Source organism: Prionailurus bengalensis, chromosome B4 (genome assembly GCF_016509475.1).
Source record: "Prionailurus bengalensis isolate Pbe53 chromosome B4, Fcat_Pben_1.1_paternal_pri, whole genome shotgun sequence".
In the NCBI taxonomy this organism is placed as follows: Eukaryota; Metazoa; Chordata; class Mammalia; order Carnivora; family Felidae; genus Prionailurus; species Prionailurus bengalensis.
Genome location: NC_057358.1, coordinates 136,380,275 through 136,400,231, shown reverse-complemented (window position 1 = coordinate 136,400,231; position 19,957 = coordinate 136,380,275). Strand labels below are relative to the sequence as shown.

At 59.1% G+C, this 19,957-nt stretch overlaps 1 protein-coding gene across 1 annotated transcript in view; it reads right to left on the bottom strand.

Annotated features, from left to right (window-relative positions):
* Window positions 1–2,277: 2,277 nt before the first annotated feature.
* MPPED1 (metallophosphoesterase domain containing 1) overlaps window positions 2,278–19,957 on the bottom strand; it is a 73,959-nt gene continuing 56,279 nt past the window's right edge. Inside the window, exons 5-7 of the mRNA XM_043562838.1 lie at window positions 7,756–7,871; window positions 5,830–5,943; window positions 2,278–4,655 (exon numbers count right to left, since the gene is read on the bottom strand). Of these exons, the coding sequence (XP_043418773.1) occupies window positions 4,537–4,655; window positions 5,830–5,943; window positions 7,756–7,871 (349 nt within the window). The 3' untranslated portion in view covers window positions 2,278–4,536. The remainder of the gene's footprint in view (window positions 4,656–5,829; window positions 5,944–7,755; window positions 7,872–19,957) is intronic.

Sequence of the window (19,957 nt, the reverse complement as noted above, 5' to 3'; positions counted from 1 at the left end):
GGTTTTGTTTTTTTTTTTTTTAATGGGAAAATCATATTCTATTGTTCAGGGCCCAGCTCGGTTCCTTCCTCCAGAACAGTTTTCCCTGAGCTCCCTGTACGCTGGGCTTGCTCTTCCTCGGGGCCCCCAAGCCCATCCCCTCTTTGCTCTCTGGGCCCCAAGCATGGAAGACTTGAGGCTTCTCCTTCTTTTCTGGGATCAGATGAGTCTCCCAAAGTACACCGCGAGCTTCCAGACATCAGAGCCCGACTCCCACATCTTGGAGATCTTCACGGTCTGCACCTTCAATGGGAGGGTAGGACTGAGGACCCCCAGGCAGGCTCGGGCCCAGCGGGGAGCTGGGGGTGGCATTAGGGGAGAGCACGGGATGAAGCCCTTGTCTGTAGAGCTTGTCACCTCCACTGGTTTACTCAGGGGGCTGGGGCAGGGGTCTCTCCTGGACAGTGAACTTCGGGAGGGGAGACGGCTTGCTGCATTTGCCCACTAGACTCCCATGGACAAGAGGGTTGTCTGAGATGCCATCCTGTATGGCAAAGATGGCTAAGTGTGCATGAGCCCCGGGTACTGAAGCACTAAGAGGCGAGGGGCTAGAGGCCCTGGCACCCTTGCTGTGGGCCCCCCTCCACCACTTGTCCAAAGCCCAATCAGCACCCATCTACACTGAGGGCAGCAGGAGCCCATGGCTCAGCAGCGGCTGCATCTGGAGTCTCAGCAGAACTCGGGGACCCGTGCACTAGAGCAGGGCCTACAGGAGGCAGCAGCCACCACAGGGTTCCCTGCCTCATGCCCAGAAGCACTGCTCGGGCTCACATTGGCCAAGGACAGCAGCCGAGACTACACAAAGTCAAGTGGCTCCTCCTTGTTGCCCACTGATGGGGAGTTGTTGCAGGCACCTTTGAGGCCCCGGTGGAGGGGCAGTTTACAAGTGGGGTATTCTGAGGACACGAAAGGGTCACGGAGAAGCTGAGAAGGCCCCAGGCTGCTCCTCTTGCCCTCCCCACACCCCTCTGGGAGGCCTCTTCCAGACCCGTGGCTTTGGTTGTGACCCACAAATGTAGATCTCCACAGAGGCTCCTCTCCATCCAGGGCCATTTATCCCTCCAGCCACTCAACTCCTCCCCCTGCATATCCCAAGGGCACTTCCGGCTCCAGTCCCGGACAGAACTCAGGTCCTTCCTCAAACCTTCCAGCTCCCATTGTCCCTTCCATGACTGGCAGCCAACATCCATTGTCATCCTTGGCTCTCCCTCACTCTCACCCCCACATCCGTCCCTCAGAAACCCTACCTCCTTAACCTACCACCACCTCCCTAGTCCGAGTCAGGCCCATGGGAAGTGCTCAGTGAAGGTTTGTGGGCCTGGGTGGATGGATCTATGAATGGGTGTGTGGGTTGGTGGATGGATGAATGGGTGGATGGATGTGTGGATGGATGGATGGATGGATGGATGTGTGGATGGCTGGCTGGATGGACGGATGGACGGATGGACAGATGGACAGACAGACGGATGGATGGATGTGTGGGTGGATGGCTGGATGGCTGGATGGACAGATGGGTGCATGGATGGATGGATGGGTGGATGGATGTGTGGATGGCTGGCTGGCTGGCTGGCTGGATGGATGGATGTGTGGATGGCTGGCTGGCTGGACGGATGGACAGATGGACAGACGGACGGATGGATGGATGTGTGGATGGCTGGATGGATGGACAGATGGACAGATGGACAGACAGACGGATGGATGGATGTGTGGATGGCTGGCTGGATGGACGGATGGACAGATGGACAGACGGACGGATGGATGGATGTGTGGATGGATGGATGGGTGTGTGGATGGATGGATGGATGGATGGAAGGAAGGAAGGACATGGCAGGACTTTTACAGCTTAGGTAGCTCAGTGTCTGGCGTCATTAGACCTGTCAGTGCTCTTCTTAGGCAAGACCTGGACCCTTGGTTTCATAAGGACTGGGTTGGACATACTGCTTCCGGGAAGGGCCCAGAGCTAAGACCATCCTGAGGTCCTCTGTTTTGAGGAATCAGTCCAAACACTTGAACACGATAAGGCACAGAACGGCCCATGCCAACCGCCTCTGAGACTGGCCCGCCCCTGGGGACACTGGAGCAAGCGGAAGGATGCCTGTGGCTGCCGTGTGGACGGTCTTTGGCCTCTGAACTCTGCCCAGGACCCAGGACCGGGCGGAGAGGATGCCACTCCCCCCCCACGTGCCTCACACGACACCCCAAGACGCACGCAGGAAGAGGCGCCACGTGGACATCTCCTTCTTTTTACAAAGACTTTATTGTCTGACATGCTTGACAAAAAAAATTACAGCCACAATCAAGTTATGCCAAAATGATTGAGGAGCACGCCATTGTCTTTCATACCTCAAGGACTTTTAATGAATTTTCTTTCAAAGTAACAGCTGCCTTCATAACTTTTCTTTTCCACATAAAAATACACCATATTCTGAAGATACCTTAGGAAAAAAATTTTTTTTCAAGTTTATAGTTCTTGGTCCACATAGAAATTCGGTAGAGGTGTCTGAAAGGGCCTTGTGTCTTCTCCACCCCACGCGTGCACATGGGTCATGCATCCGGGGTTTCCCCAGAGACCTTGTAAACATCCTCGGCCGCCAGGAACCACTTGCCCGAACGGACTCCCGAAGTCCTGTGCCCCACGGAGCCCAGCCCGCCTCGGTCAGGGCGGTGCTGCTAGGCTCCCGTCGTGGACGGTGCCCCGTGGGGAGCCCCACGTGAGTAAGGAAGGAGTCGTGGTCTCCAGGGATGCCGGGTGCTGGGCTCAGAGATCAGGAGCCCTCTGTGGGCCCCAGGGGCTCTCTATTTGGAACAAGCTGGAGGGGTCCCGAACCGGACCCTTAAAACATAAGTGCCTTGTAGGGGTGGAGCTTTGGGTGGTGGCAAAGCAGGGGTTATGAAGCCAGAGACCAAGGCTCAAGGCCTGCCTCTGCCCCTTTTGAGCTGTGCACCCTCAGGCAAGTGACCTCACCTCTCTGATCTCCATCTCCTCATCTCCAAAATGGGGCCAGCGGGGTTAGCCTGAGGATTAAATGAGATTGTATCTGCAAAGGGCTTGTGAAGGGCTGGGCCTGGGGTGAGGTGAGTAAGGCCCTCCTCCCAGAGGCGCGAGGGCGGGGGGGGGGGGGGGGGGTCCCAAAAAGCTCGGCGGGAGAGATAAATGTGATGCTATTTAACCCAACGTCTTTTAAAAATCCAAATCGGTTCAGAAAAATAGCCAGGATGGACAAAACATCAAAACTGGAAATAAAGACAGGATCTGACCCTGCACACGGGGACCCTGCCTCTCTGGCCTCACCCTAACGAGACCCTGCTGGCTCCCTCTCCCTCCGAGACCCAGCCCAAACCCCCCAGGCCTAACTTAAAGAAAAGAGAAGCCCCCTGCGGGCAGCTGCCGGGGCCCAGGGCCCCTCTGCCACCGTGCCGCCCTCCCGTTAACAGGACAGACACTGACAACAAGGACCGGGAACCATTCAGCCTTCTTCAGCTGTGGGCCCACCAGACAGAACCCAAAGGGTGCTCGGGAAATTGCACCGAGGGATGGAACCCCATTCAAGGACGGTAGTGAGAAACACGGGATCCACTTTATCAAGTTAAGAAGTGCGTGTGTGTATGTGTGTGTGTGTGTGTGTGTGTGCGTGTAGGTGCACACACACTCGCGTGGGCACACACACACGCGGCAGCGTGGCTTCAGTCTGCAGAGCCTCCAGCCTGTTGAGCTCTGCGGAGCACGGGACCAGGGGCCGTCCATGACTCGGGAACCCTCCAGCCGGTCCTGGGCACTGACATGGCTCGTTCTGTAGAACCGACCCCCCGCATCCAGGCTCCGAGCAAGTACCTGGAGGTTGAGGCCACTGTTCAAGTCAGCAAAGATGCCCACAGGAAGAAAGCAGGGCCACAAGGCGAGGCAGACGGCTTATTGGCCTGGCCGGGTGCGGTCCGAATTCCTGAGACGTCCCTGATCGCTCCCTCGAGGGCCTCGGCTGTGAAGCAGGCCCGTCTCCTCTCCAGCCCGGGAGGAGAGGGCGGGCTGTTCGCACCCCGGCTACAAAACCTCCCACCCACCCCCAACCCTGGGGCTTGCAGCCACACAGACCCTAGGTTAGAGGGAGCTTTTGTGCTAGAACTTCCAAAATCCGTCCAGAAGCAGCAGCTTCCCAAACCCACGAGGGTGTCCGACTGAGAAGGACGAAGAGGCCGTCAACTCCCGAGCGGGACGGGACCACAAGCTCGTTAGGTCCTCCGACAAGGTACACGCGGAAATGTACACACAGAATAATGAGTGTGGAACCCCTGACAGGGACCCGCGGGCTCCTGGCTCCAGGTGACCGAGGCTGAAGAGTCAGGGGTGATTTTCTTCATTCCAAGGCCTCAACCCATCCGTTGGGCTGTCCCTCGACCAGACAGGTTGTCTGCATGGAAGGAAGGGTGGTTGGGGGTCCGTGCTCTCGGCCAGGCGTACGTAGCTGATGTGGGCAGGAAGGGCGGAGAAGGCGGGGGCAGTCAGGAGTTCCGGGGTGTGGGGAGGTCAATGACTATGGGCGGGTTCACAGGCTGGTAGTTCACGGTGCACACAGACGCGTTCACGTAGGTGGTCGTCCCATCTGCCATGACACCGTACCCTGGAAAGTAAGCACACGCCTTTTAGGGCTGAGGGGTAAGGCCAGGACCCAAAGCAGTGAGGGGGTCTAGTGGGTGTGGTGCTCAGAGGGCGCTCGGCCACGGTGGGCTGAACAGGTCTGGGGCAAGCTGCCAAAACCCCCCCACCCCCCGGCTTCGCCTCTTCATCTATAAACGGAGGCGATGGAGACAGATGTTCCTTCCAAGTCTGCTGTGAGGACCAAATGGGATACTAATCCATACACATCACCAGTGAGCTCCTCGGGCCCAGGGGAGGGGAGGTCTGCTCTCTCTTGCCCTCTGACAACGCCCGGCCGTGGCCCTCAGGGAAAGGGCTGAGGCTTGTTTGCTTCTGGGCTGGAAAGCGATCTGATGTGGACAGGGCTCTTGTGAGGCCCAGTGGCCCTGGCCCCACGCAGACACGGCTCTGGGGGAAAACACGTCAGGCCCCCTGCCCCGTGGGAGCCCGTGTGCTTTCTGGCTGGGGGGGGGGGGGGCGGGTGGACAGGGAGGCCTTGGACAGGTGGGACGAGGGCTCGAGAGGAACAAAAGGAGGGGTCTGCCCAGCTGGTAACTCGGATGCCGTGCGTAGGGTGCGGGCGTGCGGGCAGCCGGGGCTGGGGCTGACCTCACCCATCACCTCACGGCCGCCCCGCCCGCCGCCCCTCAAGGTGAAGCGGCCGTCCCCCGCCATCCCAACGATGTGGACACGACGCGTGCCCCCAGCCCCCCCCCGGGGACAGAGCCAGAACGCCACGTCCATGTGGGGGGGGGGCGAGGGGGTCGCCAGAGCGCCTCAGGCGAGCAGGTGGCCCTCCACAGGCTCTAGGGACGTAGGCAACAGGACCGGGCCGCCAGCCTGAGGGCGCGCACAGCGCACCTGCCGAACCTGACCCGTCCTCCGTGCCCCATCGGACGGCCGCTCCTCCCAAGAGCCCGTGACCCTGTGACTTCCGGGCTGGAGGCGGGGGCTCCCGGTCAGCAAACTCACCCCTAAATCCCGCCAGATTTTGCAACCGTCTTCCCCTCATGCAAACATCTCGGCGGGAGCCGGCATGTTGGCACAGCGCGTGTCAGCAAGGGCTGAGACGGGGAGGAGGTGACGGGGCTGCAGGGGGACGAGGCGGCCCCTGGAAAGGGCCGGCGAGGAGCCCCCCTCCCCCACCCCCCACCGACCTTCGTGGATGTGGCCGAAGACGTGCAGCCGCGGCTGGACGCGCCTCTGCACCGTGTTGAGCAGCTCCACACAGCCCACCCTCTGCATCTTCTTGGGGACCCAGTCCAGGAAGCCTGAGCGAGGAGACAACGGGAGGGCGATGACGGGGTCCGGAGGCCAGCGCCCCCCCCGCCCCCGCCCCACTACAGCTCCCGCCCCCAGCGGCCTCAAGGGCGGCATCCACCCATTACAGAGACGAGCAAACCGAGGCCTGAAATGGACGAGTGAGGCCCCAGGGCACACCCCCCCCCCCCCCCCCCGCCGGCTGGCAGCGGGGCAGCACCAGGAGCGAGGTTTCCACGTCGGAACCTTCCCGAACAAACATCACAGACTCACGAGCGTGAACCCCATTCCGCACGGCGTGGCCCACGCCGCCAGCCTCCCGGAGCCGCCCCATATGGCGGCTGCTTATTATCCTCACATGGCTACACAAACGAAGAATAATTAATGACTCCAAGCGAGCGGCTCGGGTCCTTCTCGGCCCCTCGGCCCCTCGCTGTCTGGGTGGGCGAGACGGGTTTGCGCATGCTGGGGAGGGGAAGGGGGATCCTCCGAGTCCCGAATCAGGAAGGCGGCAACTGGCAACTGACACTGCCCGGGGGGGGGGGGGATAATGGAGGGAGGGAGGGAGGGAGACAGAGAAAGGGAAAGGAAGGGAGGGAGGGAGGGAAGGAGAGAGAGGCAAGGAGAGAAAGGGAGAGGGAGACAGAGAGAAAGAGAGAGACAGAGACAGAGGGAGGGAGACAAGGGTGCCTCCGGCCTGGCCATTCTGCGCCCCTCTACCCGGCAGCCTGCAGGCCCTGGTAAGCGAGCACCGCCCAGGCTGGCCCGCTGTCCAGCACCGCCCGCCCCATCCAGCGTCACCTGCCCCGGCCCCACACACTGCAGGGGTGATGGCAGGTTCTTTGGAGGCAGCGGGAGGAAGAGGAGGCCGGTAGCGGCTGGACTGCTGGGAGTTTGGACAGCATTCTAAGGACTAGGGGAGCTATGGAGGGCTGTAGAGGGATAGCACGGCATAGCTGCCGATTCAGAGAACCCCCCTCCTGCTGCTGTGAGGAGACTGGAGCGGAAGGGACAAGACTCGGGGGCTGGGGGACCAGCGAGGAGGTCGCGGCAGTCATCAAAGAGACAGAAGACGCCGCTGGCCTGGACCCGGGGCGGGGGGGGGGGGGGAACGGCAGTGGTGGAGAGGAGAGGAAGGAGCTTTAGAGGTGGAATCGGAGGGGCGTGCAGACAGACAGGAAGTGTGTGTGAGGAAAGTGGGACGGGAGGCCTGAGAGAGCCCCTCGTGGGGCAGCCAGAGGGGGCCCAGAGGCGGTTAGCAGACTAACACAGGGCCGGACGAGTGGGTGAGCGGTGACATCAGCTCGGACCAGGGTGGTGGCAGTGGGGGCCGGGAGGGGAGCTGTGGAGGGTGGAACCCACAGGCCCTGGAGACCGTGGGGGTGAGTGGGGGGTGAGGCCCCCCAGGTGTCTGATGGGGTGGGAGGTGCACAGGATGAAGCCTAGAGAGCGACCTTGAAGGTATCCGGCCCCCAGGATCCCGGTCTGGAGAGTCAAGGCCCCAGCCCTGCCTTTTGACCTCCCTAAGCTCCAATGAGCCCCACGCATAAAATGGGCAGCGATCTGACCTCCCTGAGTGGCCGTGGGGAGTCCGCGAGGTAACCAGGTGAACCCCCAGCATATAGTAGGTGCTTGGGAAATAAGGGGGGCGCTGGGGGCAGTTGTCCCCAGTGCCACAGCAGGTCAGACTCAGAACAGAGCTCATCCGGGACTCCTCTCGACAGGCCCGACAGATCCCTGATCTCGGTGCACAGGCCGGGCCACACCCCAGCCCTCTGCGTCCGTTGGCCAGGCCAGCCGAGGAGGGGACAGCTGACTCTTACCCAGTGGTGGTCCGTGGGTTATCAGGATGTCTACGCCTTCGGGAATGAGGTTCCATTTCTCAAGCAGCGCTTGGCCTCGCGGGAGGTTAAAGCCCCAGCCGTAAAACCAGGGCTGCCTACGGAAGAAGAACAGGCAGTTCAGAGGGGACCAGTGAGCGCGTGGGGCGATCACGGAAAGGGGAAGCAGGCCACAGCTCCCAAGAATCTTCAGGGCTGGCTCGATGCTAGAAACCCAAAGTAAAGATGGGTATCGCCTGTACTTAGCCTGAATCCTGACCCACTTGTGGGCCGTGAGATATCCCGAGCATTCTCTTCCCTTTTCCCTTCCTTCAACAGTTTCTGGTTTTCTATGATGAATAAATATTGTTTATGTCATTTTTATTTATTTATTTATTTTTAACGTTTATTTCTTTTTGAGACAGAGAGAGACAGAGCATGAACGGGGGAGGGTCAGAGAGAGAGGGAGACACAGAATCCGAAACAGGCTCCAGGCTCTGAGCTGTCAGCACAGAGCCCGACGCGGGGCTCGAACTCATGGACCGCGAGATCATGACCTGAGCCGAAGTCGGCCGCTTAACCGACTGCACCACCTAGGCGCCCCTATTTATATCATTTTTAAAAACGAGAGTTTAAAAGAACCAGCTTCTGCCAAAGGCCCCTCTTGTTCCAAGCCCTTCTGAGGAAATTCACAGAGAACGCACTCACCTGCCCCTCCCCGGGAAAATGCTCTCCTGACCCCCCCGCCCACAGTTGGGGCAGAGGGAGACTCAACCCAGAGAGAACAGGTTCCAAGTGGAGGACGCCCGTTCCTGCTTTCCCCTGAAGCTCCCCGAGCTCTAAGGACAAGGCCAGAGGGACCTAGGCCAACGAATGGAATCTCAACGTCACACGTAGACTGAGCGATACAAGTCATTCCCTTGGGTTGGCTCCACGGTGAACATGTAACCTAGGTCCCTCCCCGTGGACCTAGGATACTGTCATCCCTGTGTATCAGTCAGTGAGCTCCTTGCCCTGGAAGCTGTCAGCAGCTATTAAGCTGTCCCAAAGGGCGACGGCTGGACCACAGGGCCCTGGGGAGCCCGCCAGATCAAATTCACACCAGACACCCCCCATACCTCTGTGCTTCTCAATTACATGGGCCAACAGGAAGCCATTTGATTGGGTTTTCATTTCTAACAAAAGCATCCCCGCTAAGAAACATCCCTTAAGCACTAAGTCGTTATAAGTTCCCACGAGAGCACAGCCTTTTGGTGTTTACAAAGCCATCAGCATCGCCACAGTTATGGGGCCGAATCGTGTCCTCCAAAAACATATGTTGAAGTATTAACCCCCAGCAGCTGAGAATGGGGCTCTATTCAGAAACAGGGTCCTTGCAGATATCATCAAGTTAAGATGAGGTGATACCAGATTAGGGCGTGCCCCTCATCCGATGACGGGTGCCCTTACAAGGTCATGTGAAAACAGAGACACAGACAGAAAAGGGCCATCGACGATGGGCTTAGAGATTAGAGCGATGCTGTCTCTAATCGAAGAAGTGCCGGGTACCCCTAGCCACCACCAGAAGCTGGGGGAGGACGGATTCTTCCTCAGGACTCTCGAAAAGAACAAACCCTGGTGACACCTTGATCTCAGACGCCAGCCTCCGGACCGCGAGAGAGTAAATTCCTGCTGTTTTAAGCACCCTGCCGCCGCCACCTCCCCACCTGTTACCCCAGGGACTTTTGCACCCGCGGCAAGGGTGGGCAGCCAGGTCTCTTCCTGTTTAACGGATGAGGAAACTGAGAAGGGAGCAGGAAATAGAAACCGTCACCTGCATTTCCTGGATACCTACTTTTTTTTGGCCAGGTGCCATCTAAGCACATCACAGGGATGGCTTACCTGTCACAAGAACCCTGTGAATTAAGGACTAAAGACGACCCCCATTTTACAGATGAGAAACCAGAGGCTCAGAGAGGTGAGCTAGCCTGGGGATTTGGGCCCCAGCGTGTGCAGACTCCCGGGCTGGGCACCTCACTACCGCTCGCCCGGCCAGCACAGACCATTTAAGGCAGCAGTGGAGCTGGGCTTCTGACTTCCAAGTCTCTCCCGTGCCCAAAGCTGCCACTAAAATCCCTCCCACGGCCCACATGCCCTTCCACGGTGAGACTGAGGCCTCTGGCGGTCGACCCAACAGCCCTAGCTTTTGGCAACCACCCAAAGCACCTCTCTGGAACCCTGGGGGTCTCAGAGAACACACTTTGAAAACCCTGATCTGCTCACGGCAGGTTCCGGACAAGGAGACTGAGGTTCGGTGAGGGGCGGTGAGGGGCCCAGGGGCCCGGGTCACACAGCTCGTGAGTGGAGAAGTCAATGCTGAGCCGGATCGGACACTCTCTCCCCTCGGCCTGCAAAGCCCCGTCTATTCCTTCCTCCTCTTCCCTTGCACATCCGGGACCAGCCCAGGGGCAGGGAATAAACGGGGGGTTGACAAAAGGTGTCGAGTGAGGCCTAAGTGAATAAATCAGTCTGTTAACAGCTGTCAAATAGGACTTTTCCTGTTGCCTTGGGATTGAAGCCGAAGCCTCAAAACTGAAAATGATGCCCCGTAGCCAAAAGACAGCCCCCAGGTGCCACCCAGGAAAACCTACAAAAGTGGGCAGAACCCACCGGGCCACCATCTATCTCCCCAAGCCCCTGCCAGCCTAAGTTTTGGCCTCGAAGGGAAGGGTTGTAGCTCCTGTCTTGTTCTGTAGGGGGAGCCAAGGAGGGTCCTCATACCAAGAGATGAATGGGCCCCAGGAGAACCACCTGGACCGGAGGGGGCCTGGGATCTGCACTCTGAGCCTACGGAGAGATAGATGGTGAGAAGCAGGCACAGAGGGACTGGGTCCCCAGGTTTGGGCTGCCCAGGGGACCCCCAACCACCGGAAGCACCTGCCAGGTGACAAGACCAGGTGGCCGGGGCTGGGGAACAGCATCTGGGTGGGTTGGCCTTGGGGACAGTCCCCTCAGAAGACACCTCCTATCACTGGCACATCCACATAGGGCTGCCCTTGCACATCTGAACAAAGGTGAGAGCTCTCTCCACAGAAAATGCACCCCTGCACGCACACAATTTTATACCCAACCTCATGGCAACCTTGGGGTCAGACCGGGCTGAGTGACAATGGGCACACCTCTTACTACCCGTGTGACCATTGGCAAGTGACTCAACTTCTCTCTGGGCCTTAATTTCCCCATCTGTACACGGGAATAATAATACCATCTCAATAAGGCTGGTGGGAGGAATAAACCAGTGATTCCACCTAAAGTGCTTCAAACAGCGTCTCGTTCAGTGCATTACAGCCGCCATAATCACCCCCATCACCATCGTCATCGTCCCCATCACTCTCACCATCATTGTTGTGGGCCCCTCCTGAAATGCATCCACGGAGCCTGCATGAAAAACCTTTGACCTAGGGCTGGGTTTTTCAAACGGCATTTTGATGGGTCCCAACATTTTTTTAAAAAAGAAAAGAAAACATCACAGAAAAAGGTACCTCCTAGCAGGGGAAGGATTCTTCAGTTAAATATATTTGTATTTAAATAGACACCCACGGATGGATGTACTGATTCACAACGTAAAATACCTTCTCCTACCACGGTTCCTGGTCAGAAACGGTTGACAGTCCCGCTCCAGGCTCCTGCCCTAATACGCTGAGCTCCTGGCTCCGCAGTTTCTGAGGCCCTAGAACCCTGAGCGCACGCAGAGCCCCGCTTTGGCTGAGCCAGGGTTCAGGCACTGCAGGGAAGGCAGCAGCATTCTGGAAGGCACTCAGAAAGCCAAGCCTAGGGGTCCTCCCAGGAGCCCAAAGCCCCGTCAGCCTCCGGGGAAAGGAGCAACGTGTTTCTGGTGCTGCCTTCCAAACACAGGATCCATTCTTCAAAACTCTAATCAAATATTTACAAGACGGGACGAGGCCTCATCTGCATGGAGAGAAGGCATCTGTTAGTTCCCGTGAGCCACAGCAAGGGGTGGCTTTTTGAAAGAGACGCTTAGAAATCCATCAGAGACCCCGCAGACCCCCAGAAGCCAGCCCACGCTTGCCTCCACCTGCCCAGCTTCTCCTCGCCCAGCACCACGGAGCCTTCCCCTGGGGGTGGCGTCTCCCCGTAGATGCACCTGCCGAGTTCTTGGAGACTCACCACCTCAAGTCCTGGGATGGTGGAATCCACCCTGCCCCCGGGGATGCCCTGAGAGGCTGCTCAAGGCCCTGAAGTTGGCATCAGACATCCTTCCTGGTTCTGCCCCCGGGCCTCTCACTTTACCTCTCCCAGCAGGACAATGGTGCCTATGTCCCCAGACGTTACCCCATGAGGGCAGGGGGGGGTCCTTCTTGCTCAGTGCTGTACCCCTGACACAGGGGGCAGGAAAAGAAGAGAGGGAGGAGGTTTAAAACGACGAAGTTGTACTTCCATTAGGAAAACGCTTTCTAAGTACCCAGGAGCTCTGTCAACGGGAAAAGGGGGTGTTTTAGCTCTTACTGAAATTTTAGGGGGAACAGGAAGGGTCAAATCACACAGGCAGACATCCACAGGAGACATTTCCCAGGATGGCCCATGGGTTGGGGAGCACCCTTGTGGGGCCAGGGGGGCTTTCTCCAGGGTGGCCAGGAGCAGGACCAGAGCACTTGGAGAGACAGCCTCTTCAGGGTGAGCGCCCTCCCCAGAGGCCTTAGACCAGCCCACAGGGCCCGGAAAACTCTCCAGCCCCTCCTGGATGATGTGCATTTGGGTTTCTGCCACGGGAAGAGGTGGTGCCAGTTCAAGGGGAAGTCAGCCCCAGATGGCCCATCGACCTCCTCCTCATCCGGTCAGGCCCCTTAGGGCCAGAGGTGAAGTGGAAGACTGCCCGGGTTTCCAGGCCGACGACAGGGCAGGCAGAGGCTCAAAGGCCTCCCGCCTAGGCAGCCAGGGTCCAGCACCCCCACCCGCCCCCGCTACTGGCCCACCCACATCGGGAGCAGCCAGTGGTGTGGGACTGCGAATGCCCAAGACAGGATCCGGGGACCCTGCAAAAGAACATTCCCCGTCTCCAGTGTGACCTAGCCCTGGGACCCAGCCTCGCCACGAGGAGGGCCAGGAACCCCACGTCTGCACGCCTTCCAGGACACGTCCCAGACCCCAAGGAGGTCGGATGAATCAGAAACCCGACTGAGCGATGGGAAGCGGCTTTATGTCCTGAATTTCTGTCTTTCTGTTCTAAAGTAACCATTGGAATAATTTTCTTACAGAATGATAGTTGCCATGACAACCAGAGCAAATTTTCCTTTTCTGAAACAGATGTCTCATTTAGTTGAAAATTAGAATGTGAACAAACCCATGGGAAAAATTAATTCAAACTTTAACAGAGCGCTGAATACAATGTAATCTCTCAGAGGTTAACCCCTTAACAGCTTTTTTGTGCGCTTATGGTAACCTTCGAATCCAGTCTAATTAAGCCCGCTTAGCCAATATAAATGACCTCCTCGTGGCCAATCATTAAATGATTTCCCCCCGAAGCGTGAATCCCGGGTCCCCGACGGCAGAAGGGAGGGGGACGGGGCTCGTCTAGAGCTGCTCCGCTTTGCCAGGTAAGGCGTGCAGCCCCCAGGCGGGGGTGTCCCCTGGGGCCATTCCGGTAGCCTGAGGGGTGGCCCACCCATTTCCCGGGGATGCTGGGGTGTGTGGACAGAGGAGGCCCCAGGGTGCCCCGGAGTGGGGCTGGGCCCAGGGGCACACCCAGGCCAGGGTACGATGCCCAAGGGCAGGCATCGGGGTTCCCTCTGCCAATGCCGAGGGGCGCTGCGGGGACCCCAAGAGGGCACCCACACCAGCACACCTCCAGGGATGTTCCATGAGCCCCCCGTCCTCACACCCACTCTGGGAGGCAGCTGCCATCACTGCTCCATTTTACGGATGCAGAAACCGAGGTGTGGGGAGGAACAGAGACTTGCTCAGGGTTACCTGGTGACCAAGTGACGCAACCAGGGCTCAAACCCAGAGAGCGGATTCCAGAGCCTGGGCTCTCTGCCTTCAAGCCAGAATTATGCAAATAGGACCAGGAATCCTGCCTCCCCTTCCTCAGCAAATCCCTACTTTACCGGCCACTTCCCCATCTCAAATCAGCCAACCCTCAGGACAAGGTCCGGGGAGGCTCTCACTTTAAAGTCACCGAAACAATGGCACAGAGAGGTTAAGAGGTGTGTCCGAGGACACACAGGAGGCAAGAGAGATTCCGGGGGTTCCTGGTTCCCGCCTCCTGTGCCCAATGGGCGACTGGCCCAAAGAGGATCCTGCTGGGGTGCTCAGGTCACAGGTTTCCCCCTCTTCAATGGCAACTGCCTGCCTGTCCCTCTGAGCAGCTCCCAGTCTCCCCTGCCAGGTCCCAGCCCCACCCCTGACCCTGCCAGGTCCCCTCTGAGCCTGGCTGGACAGAGAGGAAGTAGCCTGTGATTCTGGCCCTTGGTGCCCCCCTTCTCAACTGTTCCCCTATGTGACTCCTCTACTCCAAAGCCTTCCATGGCTCCCTATGCCTGCAGGACAAGCCCAGACCTCACGGCCTGGCACACCGGCCCTTGGGCTCTGTCCCAGCCCACCTTTTGAACTGTCCTGCTCAGATTTCCTGCTGAACTCACCACCTGCCGGCCACAACAAGCCTCTCTGTTTCCTGAACACAGCCCAGCCTTGCCCCACCTCTGGCTTTTTGCACCTGCTGTTCCAGCCATCTGAAAGGCCCTTCCTAGCCTCACCTCAGAGTCCATGACCCATTATTTGTTCAGGCTTGGCTTAAAGGCCCCCTCTTCCAGGAGGCTTCCCCTGGTCACATCATCCCCCAAGCACAGGTGACCCTCCCTTCTCTGCATGCCCTCATGGTGGCTCCCGCAGGGCAGGCCGAGGTCAAAATCCCTCCTGCCTGACAGATGGCAGAGCCCAGGCGGCCTCAAGGAGGGTTTGCTCCCGGGATGCAGGAATGAATGAATGTAGGATAGAATTAACAGCAGGTGCTCTGCCCGGAAGGCAGGCAGGTGGGAAGAACCAAGCATCAGCCCCCTCTTCTGCGCACCCTCCCAATGGGAGCCCCGCCCCCCCCCCCCCAGAGCCCCTGGAGTCCCGAAGCCCCGAGGGCTGCAGCAGGAACCAGCGCGAGAACAGACACTCAGCCTCCACTGGGCATCTGGCCTCCCATGACCTGCCCGGGGGGGCTCATGTGCCCATTTCACAGATGAGGCCTCAGAGGTGAAGCAGGCTCAGTGTGCTCACACCCTCTGCTGCGTCCGACTCACCTCCTTTGCGGGAACCCCTGCCTCCCCAGGCCGCCCACTCCTGGGCTGGGGGTTGAGGACGGCTGCCCTGCCAGGTAGAGGGGACAGCCTGTCACAGTGGACCCCGCGGGGACACACATTCTCACTGCCACCCCTCATGCTATGGAGGCAGAGGCTGCGGTCTGAGGAAGGCAGTGGCCCCACTCCCCACAGAGAGGAAGCTTCTGCCTTCTCTCAGAGACGGCCAGGATGCAGAGCATCTCAGATGAGGCTGCCCCGTGTCACTGTCCCCAAGTGCTGCCCGGGACACTCTTGGCACTCCAGGGAGGTTGTGCTCCCATTCGGCAGCAGGGGAAACCGGGGCTCAGAGGTCAGTGACACACCCGGGTTCCCCGAGAGGGTTCATGCTGACCCCTCACCCCACAGGCGGTTCCCCTGACCCCTGGGGACATCCCACAGTGCGGGCTGCCGCTCCCACCTGCCCAGCTCTGATAGAGGGGTTGGCCTTTCTCCTCTGTCCTCCCCGAGGGCAAGGGCGAGGCTGAGGGAGCCACCTCGCAGCGGCAGGGCCAGCGGCTGCCAGCGAGGGGGCAGGGCCACGCGGGCTGGCAACACGTCCCCAAGGACTGTCAATCACACACCTTGCCCTGGCACCCAGCAGTTGCCGCAAGTCAGCAGCAAGATAAGTGGAACCGAAGAATGGGGTCCTTTGTCATTCCTAATTAATTTCCCCCACCCTTCGGAGGTGCGGACCATTCATCTTTTGTTTCGCTGGGACTCAGAAGGCAGACAATTCGTTTCAAACATTAATCTCCTGTAGAATCGGGCGCATATGTGTTGAGGGGCCCTCTGTAAAGAAAATAACAACAACGTGGAAGCAACAAAGGACAGGAAAGGGGCAAAGGAGAAATTCTGCGCGCGAGAGAGGAGCGGGTGCGTGTGTGTGTGCGTGTGTGCGTGTGTGTGTGCGTGTGTGTGTGTGCGTGTGTGTGAGTGGAGGCAGCACAGCATAAGACCAGGGACCATGAGGAATTTCTTCCCGACACCAGAGTTCGCCGGCTGCCTGTGGCACGTGGGGCTGGCGACCGCCGGAATCCAGCGGAGGGAGGAGACAGGACGTGAGCAGCAGCCGGACCCTTGGTGGCGGGCACGCCTGTGTCGGCTGGCTCCCGACCCCCTTCGCACTGTCACAGGCCGGCATCGGCCAGTCCCAGGGGCAGGCGGGCCCCGTGGCTTCCACTGAGCACAGCCCATCCCCGACCCGAGGGGGCAGGCGGGGCAGTAGCACCGAGGTCGAGGTCACTGCGATGCCCCCCCCAGCGGCTCTGCGTGCCGCCCTCATCCCGCCCTTGGCCGGCCCTGGGAGGGGAGAATCCGAGTCTGATTTCACAGAAGCAGGACCCGGAGCTCAGGGAGAACATGCTGGGCCCAGGGATCCAGGAAGCCCCGTCGGGGCTCCGCATCCCGCCAGCGGGACGGGGCCAGAAGGGAAGGAGCAGCTGACGAGGTTGCCTGCTGGCCGGTCCAGGCCGGTCACTCCCAAAGCTGCCCAAGCCCACCTGCCTGGGCGGGACCCCCGAGCAGCTCTGCCTAGGGCCGAGATCTCAGGCCCGTTCCTCGGCTACCCAAGCCTCACCTTCCCCATCTGCAAAATGGGGATGAGAACAATCCTGACTCGCCCCGTTGCTAGGCAGGCAGAGCAGGCCCTGGGGAGCTTGCTGAGTGAGGGGTCTCAGGGGTCGTGCTGCAGAAGAGGGAGCAAAGCCGGGAGAGGAAGGCCACAGCCCCGTGCCAACACCACCTAGAAACACGAGACGAATTCTAAGAAACACAGCTTTAGGTACACAGAGACCAGCAGCCTTTGAACCAGGGAAGGTGGGTCTTCCTGGCCCAGAAGTAACAAGCAGGAGGCCTCGGGGGCTTAAGGGGAGGGAGCTGGGCCTGCCACCCTCCCTCTGTAAAGCTGGGCCCCCGGAGGGCTTCGGGGGGCAGGCAGGGAAGTGGAGCAGAAAAGGCCACCCCGTGACCACATAGAGGCAGGACGATTCCACCAGATGGAAGATGCCCTTGACCCCCAGGCCAGGGCTTGTCCTCCAGCAGGCGGGTCCATGTGGCCCAGGAAGCCCTCGGTCAAGAAGCAAAAGTAAGCCATCCCCAGCCACATGTACCCACAGACCGAGGCGGGCACACTTCTGTCTTATGGGCACCCCCAAACCAGGCTACACCCCCAAACTGGGCTGCCCGGGACGTCCCCGGGCAGAGCTTCATAGCACACCAGTGTGCAATCCCACTGGCCAACGCCCCAAACAGCTTGGGCAATTATTAGAGGGAGACTAAAAAAAAAAATAATAAATGTTTTTTTGAAAGATTGAAAAGGTTTTCTTAAGAGAAAGAGCAAAGCATTCTGGGTAAGCGGCTTGGCGCTGAGCCACAGCGGCACCTTCCCTGTGCCTTCCCGGGAGCGCAGTGGAGAGGGCACCAGTGGCAAACGGACTCCGCGGTGTTCCTGGGAAGGGCGGTGTCCCCGAAGTCGGGGGAGCCGTGGCCACGGGGCAGGGGGGGCTTCCCTGTGCCCCCAGCGGCCTCTGGCTGCAGCCGGGCACAGCGGGCCATGGGCCACCACAGGCCTCAGGCCTGGAGGGTCCCAGGACCTCAACCACATCCTGGCGGGAGCCTCCAGGGCAAGGAAGAAGCCAGGATTTCACTATATTAGCCTCTATTCTTTTTTTCTCCAAAAGACTTATTTTAAGTTAAAAAAGAAACCTTTTAGCACCTCTCTGTACCCAGTTCTGGCGGTGGGGGGGAACCATCCGGGTGGAACCCGCCTCTCAGGCACTGGGGCACCCGAAGCAAGTCCCTTCCCTTCTTGGGTCTCAGCCTCCTCAGCTCTCCAGTGGGGACAAGGGTCCAGACCCCACTGACGGCTAAGAAGGTTAGAAGCGGCTGAGCGCGGGGCCTCCAGGGCAGCGGTGAGAACAGGTGCCATCGGGATCATCCACCAACAAGCAGACCTTTGCCCCTTAAAACGGCCAGACGGCTCAGTTCCTGCCCCCACCCCTCCCGGCGGCCTGTCCTGCGCACACAGGGAGGGAAGGACATGGAAGGTTCGGCCCCTGCCCGCACCCCGTCCCCCGAGGCGGCTCAGTGGGCACCCCCTGGCTGTACAGGAAACCTTGATCTCTGGACAATCCAGGCAGCGAGCTGTAGAGGGTTAGGGGGTGGGCGGGACCACCGTGTGCCGACTGGCTACTCTGTGCCAAGCACTTTATGCCCATGACCTCCCAGAATCCCGAGAACAACGCCACAGGGGGTCTACCCATGCTGTCATCTCACAGAAAGCCTGGATTCGGACCCCAGATCCCCCGGCCGGGACCCGCCCGGCAGCACAAGCGTTCAAGCGTGGCCTGGCGTGTAGAGAGAGCCAGTCCCCCAGGCCCCTGGCTCCCTGGGAGAGGGGCAGGACACCTGCCTGGAGGAGGCAGTGCCAGGCCGCCAAGCTGAGAACCAGGATCCGCGCCCAGACGCCCAGCAACGGCCGGCAGCCACTTCTCAAAGTTTAATGTCTCAGCAGGTTTACATTCCTTCTTTCAAAATACCAGAAGTAATTAGACCAGATGGACAAGCTGCATGCCAATTTCACTCCCTCCCTCGCTCCTCTTTTTTTTTTTTTTCTTCAAATCAAGGCCGTTTTCAGTTAAATGAGAACAAAAAAATGTATCCAAGACCCATAAATGAATACGGTATGTATACAGAATTTTTTCCCAACGCTTAAGATTCTGTAACAGCTGAGTCCTTCCTCTCTTCGGCGGTTGGTTCCCACCCCTTCCTCTAAGCCGGGCTGGTGAGGGCTCAGCGCAGTCTGTTCCCGAGGGGCCCGGACGTGGCTCCCCTGAGGCCTGGAAAGTCGCGGTGCCCCAGGGACAGCGGCCCAGACACACACAGCCCTGGCGAGACTCTGGACTGCGGGCCTCAGTGATGGAGCCTCTGCCGGGGTAGGGAGGGAACAGGGTGCGGCGGTGGGGGGGCAGGGATCTGGCCTCCAGCCTGGGGGTAAGTTGAGAGACGGCATGGGCAGGCCCTGATTTAGAGAGACCAGCACGGAGGAGGAGGAGGAGGAGGAGGAGGAGGGAGAGGGAGAGGAGGAAGGAGGCAGGCAAGGAGGCTGAGGATGCACTTGGAAGAGGCCCCAGAAAGACAGACGCAGGAACGCCACGCCAGGTCTGACTTTTAACTGAGTCCCCACGGCCCGCTATCTGTCACCTGTCCATCCATCCATCCATCCATCCATCCAACAAACATTTATTCTGCTAAGCCAGGCACTGTACTAGACTGGAGTGAGGACCACCAAACCGAGATTCAGGTCCCTGTTCTCAGGAAGCCCCAAACGTTCCAGTAGGAAAGAAAACCATCGCCAGAGTAATGACGACAGGGTGGCCCTGTCGTGGACGGTGCGGCCCTAAGTGGACGGAGGGAGCCGCAGAGGCCCACACACAGACCCCACGCGTAAGGGGGAAGTGGCAGTACTGAGCAGGAGCAGAAAAGGGCAGGAAGGGCTACACGGCAAAGCTTCCGGAAGACAACAGAGACGTGTCTTCACGATTCCGGGGAGGCGGAGATTTCTCGAACAGAGCACGGAAAGCAAGACACCAATACGGCCGACGACACCAAAATTCAGCACTTCTGGCCATCTGAAGGCACCGCAGAGAGACAATCACAGAGGAGGAAAAGCCACTTGTAACGTTACAGCTCCTGTTCGGAAGCCCTGAAGACTCTCTATGAGCCAATAAGAAAGAGACAGACAACCCAATTATTTTTTCTTTAAATGGGCAAAAGACGTGAGCCCTTCTCAAAAGAAGAGATCCAAGGGTCTGACATAAGAGTCTCAGCCTCACTGGCCATCGGGGGACCGCGCAGGAAAGCCGGCCTGAGGCACCAGCACA